The sequence below is a fragment of the Cydia fagiglandana genome, chromosome 26, assembly GCF_963556715.1.
Source record: "Cydia fagiglandana chromosome 26, ilCydFagi1.1, whole genome shotgun sequence".
In the NCBI taxonomy this organism is placed as follows: Eukaryota; Metazoa; Arthropoda; class Insecta; order Lepidoptera; family Tortricidae; genus Cydia; species Cydia fagiglandana.
The window spans coordinates 8,522,221-8,532,903 of NC_085957.1; the positions used below are offsets into that span (position 1 = coordinate 8,522,221).

The 10,683-nt window shown below is 39.8% G+C and overlaps 1 protein-coding gene across 1 annotated transcript; it reads left to right on the forward strand.

The window, feature by feature from the left end:
* The first annotated feature begins 729 nt into the window (after window positions 1-729).
* Window positions 730-8,979, forward strand: LOC134677416 (motile sperm domain-containing protein 2-like). The gene has a single exon (XM_063535873.1). The coding sequence runs from the start codon at window positions 817-819 to the stop codon at window positions 2,197-2,199; it is 1,383 nt and encodes a 460-aa protein (XP_063391943.1). The 5' UTR covers window positions 730-816; the 3' UTR covers window positions 2,200-8,979.
* The last annotated feature ends 1,704 nt before the right edge of the window (window positions 8,980-10,683 follow it).

Here is a 10,683-nt window from a genome sequence, read left to right on the forward strand (position 1 = left end):
CTGTCTACTACTATAAAGAACTTTTGCATTGTGGTCTTTTTTTGCTGTCACACTGCCTAGAAAATCGTAAGTACCATTATATTATAGTATTTCAATTTAAAATGGGCATTCATAAATTTAAATATAAATATAAACTAAATAATAATGACGAACAAAAATTAATTAAACTAATAACTAAAAATACTAAACTAAAACTACCTAAAAAATAAAAAACCTACAAATAAAAAATTGGCCCCAGGTCTGTGCCCTCCGGTAGGGTGCCCAGAAGGCTGGCGGCGTTACCGCGCTGAACGGCAACGCCAATGCGTTGGGCGAGGTAGGCTCCAGCCTTCCGGTCACCCGTTGCGTCTATAAGGCGCTTGGCTAATTCTTTGTAAATGCTGTGCGCGCCTTGACCCCACGGCCCAAGCGTCTCCACACCAAACGGTTCAAACATGCAGCCGGTGTCTATGGCTGCATATTTGCGCCGCTTGAGATGCTCGGCCGCATCGGCAGCGGCGCCAGCCATTTAAAATATAGTGTGGCTAAAATTATTGGTAAAACTGCATATCAGACTTCATTCTATATGCTTATTTTTTAAATATTTTATTATTTTTAAAGAGCTCGATCTTGACTGTTTTGCAATTGCATTTGCACGATATATGAACTTATTACACTGGTATCCCTAAGGCCAAATGTCATGTCATGACATTTAGTTTACTTGCACATTACATCGTGATTATATGCTCTTTGATTACATCGCCTGTGATTCTACCGTTTAGTAAAAATAACAATAAAACTGTGTGTGAATACATGTTACAATAGTTTCATATCACGATGGCGACCCCTGCGGACGTGCGAGCCGTTTTCGAGGCAAAGTTAAAAGAAGGAATCCCTAACCCTCCAGGAGAATTTCACCCTTTGGACTTGGAAAGGGTGAAGGATGATAAATACTTAACACGGCTGTTATTACACCAAGAAAATGACGCGAAGATGGCTGCCGATATGTTATGGGACATTCTTGTATGGCGGAAAACGAATAATGTGAATGATATCAATGAAAACACAATACGAATGGACTATGTAAAAGAAGGTGCGTTTTTCCCTCACGGACGCGATGTGGACGGGAATTTACTGCTTATAATCAAGTCTAAACAGCATGTGAAAGGTCAAAAAAACTTCGAAGAGCTTAAGAAAGTGATTATATATTGGTTTGACCGCATAGAAAGAGAGGAACAGGGTAAACCTATTACTTTATTCTTCGATATGGACGGCTGCGGCCTTGGAAACATGGACATGGACCTTATAAAGTATTTAATTAGTCTGATGAAGCTGTACTACCCATATTTTCTGCATTATATCATCATTTATCAAATGCCTTGGGTCTTGTCCGCTGCGTTCAAGGTTGTCAAGACCCTGTTGCCAGCCAAAGCTGTTGAGCGTATGAGGTTTTCAACTAAAGACAATTTGAAGGATGTTGTGGCCCCTGAACAGGCGTTGACATGTTGGGGCGGTAACGACCCATATGTGTTTGAATTTGTTCCGGAAAATAGAGGTAATAATGATGCGCATACACCGAAAAAGGTAACGTTTGCAGAGCAAGGAGACAACCAGCATTCTCCCGGAGAAATGCTACGACTCAATCCCAACGATACAATCGTTTTCAAGAATGAAAATGATGAGATATCAGGACAGTTCACTATAACCAATATGGATGAGAGTGCCATATCTTTTAAAATAAGAACTACTTCACCAGAGAAGTTTCGAGTGCGACCCAGCTCCGGTACTTTAGCTACCGGTTCCTCACAAACCGTTCAAATAGTGGTGCAGCCAGGATTCCAATTCCGTACTGTCACTAAAGACAGATTCCTCGTCATGTCCGTGCAAATCCCGAAACTGGATGTAACACCGAAGGAGCTTACCGACATCTGGCAGAAGTCGTCTGGCAGTAAAGTTGATGAATACAGGCTGAAATGCCACTTCCCGGAGAAGGATATGCCGAAGAACGGAAGCATGGTAGATGGTAGGAATCAGGATAAGCCCGATTCAGTTACAAACGCTTTAAATAACTTGCAGGTTAACTATGAAATGCTGCACAAACAGGTTAAAATGCTTAAAATATATCAATTGTTTACGTTGATTCTAACAGCATGCGCTGTTTTACTCGGTTACCTTGTCTATAAGAGTTCTAACGATGATAAATACTGTGAACGCATGTAGCCCATAGATATAGTGGTATTAGATACCACTGTGGACGTCAATGTCTTGTTAAATGGTTTCCTAATGTTTATATTGATAACTAATACGGTTATCTTTGTTATATATTGCCAGTTAGTACGTAAGGTGGAGCGGTTACATGCTACTTAGGTTTACTGATAGTGTTTCCAAAATTACGAAATTTTTCACATGGAAAAATATTGAAACTTTTTTGTAGAGGAGTATTTTTCAAATAAAAAAAATTGTAAAGCTTCGTCTCCATTGCGCGTGGCTGCCGCGCGAGCCAATGTTCGATGGTTTGCCGCGCGATATGGAGACAGGGCTTAAGATACTGTATTTCCTATGAAACATTCTATCAGTTTGCAGGAACATCAAACTTAATGGGGTTGGCAACTGTCAAAGGTTTGCATAGATGACGCCATCATAGCTGGCCTCTTTATGAGTTTTGGCTTAAGGAGGGGGGAATCCAGGGCATAAAATTCCATTTAAAAAAAACTAGGGTTTTACAGGGCAAGCTATGCTGGCGCCATCTACTAAATACTTCGGCCCCATTCAGGTACTATTCTTTTCATCACAAAAGTTCCAAACTCTGAAAAAAAAAGAAATGTTTTTTTCATAATTTGAAATATCAAGGTCACAGAAATATCTACTCAGAGTGATGAATGCCTAATTTTAATATTTAATAGACGAATTAATAGTGTGATCACAATCCTAAATTACTATTATTTACATTAACATTATTTTAGTTATTCATCATGTATACCTAGAACTAAAAATAATGGTTCACTAAAGTTTAATTGAAGATGCATTAAATGTGACGTTGCCCGGATAAAGGTACCCTATGGCGATCGGCGCTTACCTCGCGTAGCCCCGCAAGTATTGGAGCGTCATTAAAGTGAATCCAGACGGGGTGATCAAATCGACCGATTTGATCAGAAATGAAATTGTCGTCAACTTCCAATTTAATCACCAATTTTAGATTTATGGTGATATTAGAGCCCTCTAAATTGTAAAAAGGTCCCAAGACGAAAATACTGGCGTCATAAATTGGTATCCTTGCGTCCGCACCCCATTTCATCGGTAATAATTATCGGTCATAATCGGTAAGCCAAATTGGCGTTTGCGTCTGCACGGCCCGTTTTGATTGGACAATGTAATCAGAGGCGCTACCGCGAAAACCGAAATTCGCAAATTGCGGGGATCTTTCTCTTTTACTCCAATGAAGGCGTAATTAGAGTGACAGAGAAAGATGCCCGCAATTTGCGAACTTCGATTTTCGCGGCTATAGTCCAGATTGGCGAAAAATTGTCCCCGTCTGGGCACGCCTTAAAAATGGCGTGAGCGTCAACACCAATAAACCTTTACCCGTTGAATGTCACACATCATTTTCAAGGATCTTCATTGGCGTGTTCTACTCGTATTAATTAAAGTGCCATTCGTTTAATCGTTAATTGCCGACTTCATTTGTAACTGGGCCATTTTGTTTAGCCTTACACAGTGGCCATCAGATATATCGGAGCGGCCAAGGCGGTCACAAATATCTGGACACACCTCTATTACCAAGGAATCTCCCATCTTAAAGGACAGCAAAGCAACGCGCTTGCAACCCTTCTGGTGTTGCGGGTGTCCATGGGCGGCGGTAATCGCTTACCATCGGGTGATCCGTCTGCTCGTTTGCCTCCTAAATCATAAAAAAAAGCACCTCGGCCGCTCCGATTTATCTGTTTCTAGCTGTAGGTCATTAAGACCTACAATTATATATTATGTCATTTTTATGTTGTTGATTTTCAATGTTCATTATCATAAATATTATTAAAAAATTTGAACTAATTACAGAATGCTTTCATAAAGTATTATTGGAAAGTTTTATATAATGAAATTGTTATGTATTTTTTCAGTCTGTTTATTACCTGTCTTCAATTCTAATGTAATTAAACATCACATTCCAAATTATCAATTATATATTAATACAAATTTAGATCGATTTTAAGTTGTAATAAATAAAATATGAGTCGCTTAACTTCAAACTCGGGTAAATCCATCTGTCAGATTATGCGATTTTGGTATTAAGAAAACGTAATAGGGTAGATATTTGTTGAGGGATCTATATCTGAATCCCTAAAGTCTTTTCACCTATCTTTGCATTCCCTAATATTGTTTGTCATAATGATCAGTTGTCCTAACACTAAAAACCCTAATTTAAGTTTCCCGAAATATTGATTACTTATCCTAATGTTATTAAGCATATTTCCTTTTTTGTGAGGGTCGCAGTTCCAACCCTAACCTAAGCCACTTTTGTGGCAGCAAGTTCTAAAACCTAACCATTTTTCAGAACCTTACATTATGGAAGATAATCGTTATGACAATTGATCGTTAGGGCAAACCATTAGGGCAAGTGACTTTAGGACAAACGTTGTTAGGGATTCAGAATTGACACCCTTTGCTGATGCCGGAACCACACTTCGCTATGCGTTATTTGTTATGCGCGTTATTCGGCCGCATACGACGAAGTGTGGAGGGTTCATTCGTCTATATTTGCTATATTTGCCCGCATTACGCATAAGCGCGAATAGCAAATACGCCTATCCGTCCACCTGTCGGTTTTTTGACACACTTCAAAGGACACGAATAATAAGTTTGGCACACCGGCACGAAGTGTGGATGCCGTGTTTGTTGTTCGCTCACATAACAAATATTTGAGCGAATACAGCGTAGTCGCATAACAAATAACGCATAGCGAAGTGTGGTTCCGGCATGAGAGGGTCCGAGTTTGAAGTTAAGCGACACATATGTAAGACAGAAGTACTAGTGTTCGACGCTGCACTAGTATTCGACATCGGCACTATGTCAAAGTAATATAGGTTAAATTTGAACGGCGAAGATTTTTCTTTATGCAAATTTAATCCTTGTCACTTTGACATAAAGTGCCCATGTCGAATACTAGTCCAGCGTCGAGCACTAGTACTTCTACCTTTTCTAAGGGGTAGGGTAGGAAATGGCTTATTAGCTTAGCTTAGGACCTTTTGCTTGAAAAGCACAAATATTAACGTTTTTAGGCAAAGAGTACCCTTTGTCAAAAAATGCCACAAATATTATATGTGATGTTCCACGTAAAAAAGTACCTTATGGCGGCTGGCGCTTACGTCGCATATCGCCTCAATAATATTGGAGCGGCGTTAATGATAGCGTCAGCGCCAACCGCCATAAGGTACCTTTACCCGTGGGACGTCACAAATTATTTTAATAATGTTAAAAATTCTAATAATAGTAGCAAAGTGGGAGCTATAAGAGATTCTATAAAATAAATTATGTCAAAAACGCATAGGTTTTTAAATTATATTTGTGCAGTACTTAGGTAAAATGTACTACTTTGTCTGTTGACATTGACAATAAGGTGCTAAATATTGGTCTTGGCTATAAGGATGAAACATTTGTTAAAGTTAGACCAAGAAAACTCTGCAACGCTTTTGATAGCCCACGCAGTGCAAGTGTTATTTATACGTCATAACACATGCACTGCGTGGGCTATCAAAATCGCTGCAGACTTGTCTTGGTTTAACTCTGTCTCCCTTAGCCGAAGCTTCGGCCGAAACATGATTTTAGTACCGAATCCGAAACTTCGATTGAACACTGCCGAAATACAGTTTCGGCGCGGCCTAAAGGCTGCAGTTTTTTTTTTTATTATGAATGGGCTTACTTTTTGGCCGAAACATGATTTTTATGCCGAAACAAACCGAAACTTAGAAATCTTATGCGTGGTAAAACAATACGTGCATACTTGTGTACCAAAACAGACAAAGTGGTACCTTTTACTACAAACATCGCATAAAGTGACGTTCCACGGTTAAAGGTACCTTATGGCGGTCGGCGCTTACGTCACTTAGCACCGCATTGGAGCGTTAACCCTTTGACATAATTATTGAAAGTCGTAATGTAATGATTGTCAGATTATCATTATAAAGTCATAATTCTGAAATCGTTAACTTTTCAGGATTTTCGTATAAAGGTTATCCTATAGATAGGTTAGGTTAGTTTTGTTTTATGGCAATCCTGAAAAGTTACGCGTTTCTGAGAAAAACCAAATTATGACTTAACGAAAATGCGGACAAACAATTGATTGATTGATTGACAAACAATACACTAAATATGACTTAAAGATGGGAAACAATAGAGACCCGTGTTAACAATAGCCTAAGCGCCATAAGGTACCTTTACCCGTGTAACGTCACATATAGATTTTTTCGCACTTTACATAGCATTTGATACACAATTTTTAATTGTAAGTTTGTATTGATAAGGTTTCCACTAATTCCAATGTCGAATTATTAGCCAATAGATTGAAACATAAAGTATATATGTTATCTCTTGTAACACTCCGCTCAATATTACAAAGGTTCTATGTGACATTTTCAAGATATTTGAAATTCGACTTAATCGTCACTGTGATAATGTTCAAATTACAGTAGGATAAAAGTGAAACATAGAACCCTGTAATATTGGGCCAGCGACTGCAAAAGTGATTATGTATCTTATCTAACATTGTAATCTGCTAATAGTTTTCATGAAAATGTTGTGAAAGTAGAGTTACTGTTGTCATCAGATATATCGGAGCGGCCAAGGTGTTCACAATATTCTGAACACGCACTCTGTACCGGTCGATGAGAGTTGTGGGAGTATTAACCTTTTGAACGCCACAGACGGCAATTGACGTCAACGCAAAATCGTGACAACGACGCCAAACGCCAAAGACGGCATTTGACGTCGATCGATTTTTGATGAAAATAAAGGAAAACACCCCACTTTTAGGTTGGGTGGGTTTATTATTTAGGCGTCAGTGATACGGCAAATGGATGCGCCGTTTGGCGTTATAGACCGTAAAAAGTCTGCAGCTATTTTGTTAGCCCACGCAGTGCAAGTGTCATTTTAAACGTCAAACTTCTATGAAATTATGACGTATACATAACACACTGCGTGGGCTATCATATCCGCTGCAGACTTTGTTTGGTGCGACTCAAAAATGTTTAAAAATGCAGCGATCATGCAGGTAGGTAGTGCAAGACTATTTATTGAAGTAAACAATTTTATTAGATCATTTTAGGACACGTAACGCCATCTGTTTGGGGTAATGATTAGTACATAAGATAGAATAAGATAATACATATAGTATATGACGTAATCATCAAATCGTATATTAATTAACTTGAACACTAACGCCTTGACAATAGAGGCGTGTTCAAATATTTATGAGCGCCTTAGCCGCTCCGATCTATCTGATGGCGACTGTACTATATATTTAAAAAAATATCAACATTTACCGTTCAAACATTTCGAAGAGAGAATTGTTCTACAGTGTACAGTCGAGTTGGACACAGTGGCTCAGTCGCCCAAATGTCGCCTCTCCTGTTGAAATTAGGTTGAGTGAGCCATTAGGGGTCATCCATTAATTACGTCACACGAATTTCTAGGTTTTTTGACCCCTCCCCCCCTCCTTGTCACACTTAGTCACATTTGGCAAACCCCTCCCCCCCTAGTGTGACGTCACATTTTTTCTACGAAATCGCCAAATCAAATTAAGTAAGTACCTAAGTATTATTTATATTTTATCAAAATATTTTTAACGACATAAATATTAGTAATTTTATAACCCAAAACTGCTTAGGAAAGAAAATTAAACGAATAAAAACGATTATCGTTCTAAAAACTTGTTATTTAAATGTACAGCGAATAAAATAATTTAAATAAATTTTCGGTTACTGATGAAGTTAAAGTGACGTCACAAAGTTTGTGTCTCCCCCCTCCCCCATGTCACAATATGTCACATTTTCTTGACCCCCTCCCTCCCCCTAAACGTGTGATGTAATTAATGGATGACCCCTTATACCCGGCCTTTTTCTACCGAGCCACTGTGCCCTCCTTGACCCTACATACACATAGTAAAATATTCCTATATGCATTTAGTTTATTTAGTATAGTTATGGTTAGGGAATATTATGGTATTTATGGTGCATTCGGGTAACTTCAAAGCACTCGAATGTCAGGCAATTAGACAAGCCAAGGGCGTCCGCTAGATGGCGCGATTACATAGAGCGGGTTAACGAAAAATAGTATGAGCATTGCTAACTGGGGCGGACGCGTGCGTATATGCAAAATTGAAGTTTGATAGCGATTCAGGGTCGAATCATGCATGTCTCTTTCTAATGGCATTATCCCTTTCAGCTATTTAGGACTGTCAAAATTCAAGTGATTATCTTATCTGTGGTGATGTGGTCGTATACGCAAAGAGGCGACAAGTTGTGCCAACCCTAATAATTGCTGCGGAGCCGAGAATGGCCGATCGTAGGAGTGTCCCCTCACTGGCACAGAATAAATAATAGTACTAGGTACAGAAGACTCACTCTCTAATAAACCGTGTCTGTTACGATCAGGAAAGATATAGCGTGGTATAGGTGGCGACAGCGCCACGTGCGGCTAATGGCTAGCCACTAAAATTGGTGTGGTACGGATGTACTTTTAGCTACCTGTAGCAAAGCGACGAAATCGCGGAGTGAGCCACGCCTGTCTCTGGTAACACCCGCGCCAGCTAGCGCACGCCCTAACACAGATGGCGCTGCAATCGTCAATGCCAAATCTATAAAAACGAGCACATTAGGTATTGAAGTGATTTTGAAATGATCTGTATGCACCTAAGTAGATGGATGGTAGTTTTGGGTTATGCAATTATGTTATTTATATGCTTATTTTTAAGGGTTATGCAGAATTTAATATATTCATATCACATATGAAGTTAATTTTTATTTCATCCTAATCCTCCTCATCTTAAAGGAGCCCATATCAGCATTGACAACCTTCCGAAGAATTGGCACAGGCACTAGTTTTTCACAAAAGCCAGCCATCTGATCTTCCAAGTTTTCCAACGCAGTCGGGAAATTCATATTGGGATCTGGTTTAGGTATCACAGAAATGGCGATATAGTGCCATCTATGATCTAGTTCAGCTTTCAAACAAGGTACCATTTAAGGCTCCGTCACACAGACGCGTTTTCCGGGCGGGGCGTGAGTTTTTTATGTGTAAAAGCTGCGCGCCCCGCCCGCAAAACGCGCCTGTGTGACGTAGACTTCCCTCTTAGGGCCACCCCACATCTGGCGTCTTTCGAGCGTCGGCGTCTACAACTCTATGGCCGCTGCTCGACGCAACTGCGCAGCGACGTCATTTTCCATAGCGCTGACCAGACGCCGACCTCGCCGACGCTCGAAAGACGCTAGATGTGGGGGGGGCCTTACATACCCACAGTCATTGTCTTGGTTAACTTATAGTGAAAATGCCCAGGGCCGGACCCGAACCAGCGTCCTCTGCATTCGCGGCAGATGCCTCAACCACTCGGCCACCCGACACGGCAGTATGAGTCGAATTTTCCCGAGTAAAGGATTACTCATGCTGGACCGGGCCGGAGCTTCTGGTGCTTATTTTTCTACGGAAAGCACCACCTAATCAGTCATCATAAAAAAAGTGACCCGGGCTAAAACGTAGGTAGTGATTATATGCTCTTTGGCCCGGGCCCGACCCGGTCTAGCGAGTCATCCTTAAGTAAAATAAATATAAATATTGGTGGACATCTTACACAGATCAACCTAGCCCCAAACTAAGCAAAGCTTGTACTATGGGTGCTAGGCGACGATACAGTCGACTCTCGTTAATTCGAAACTCAGACTTTCAAAATATTACGAATTATCGAGAGTTTGAAATATCAAATAGTTCGAAATTTTTGAGAGAAAAAATATGAAAGTTCGAATTATTGAGTAATAATCAATTAAGATTTATTAACTGCTAATTTTTTACAATATCAATAGGTTAGAGGTACGTACATATTTACATGCACATACATAATGTGAATTAATTATTTGTCTTTGGGAAGAAGTCTCTAATATTAGTTTGCTTCAAAGCACATTGCTTAGACTGATCAGATCAGTAATACCTAGTGCCCGAAATGATTTTACAATAACAAATGCTCGTGCAACGATGAACTTGAACTTCTCAAAATGTAGGGTGCCTCTGCAATCTGATAACTTTGAATTGTAGAGTGTTTGACGCCTATGAGTTCGAATTAACGCGTCGTTTTGTTACGTAGCGATGATTATTTTGTTCGAATTACCAAGTGCTTAAAAATGTATTGAATTATTTCGATATATAAAGAGATTTTCTAGGGAACTCGTGATAACTTCGAATTATAGAGAGGTTCGAATTATTGCGGGTTTGAATTAACGAGAGTCGACTGTATACATACTTATGTACATAGAAAACACCCATGACTCAGGAACAAATATTAGTGTTCATCACACAAATAAATGCCCTTACTGGGATTCGAACCCAGGACCATCGGCTTCGCAGGCAGGGCCACTACCCACTAGGCCAGACCGGTCGTCATATGTATATTCAATCACACAAGCTTTCGGCGCTCATTGGTGGATTTTCTAAATTAAAACTACTGTA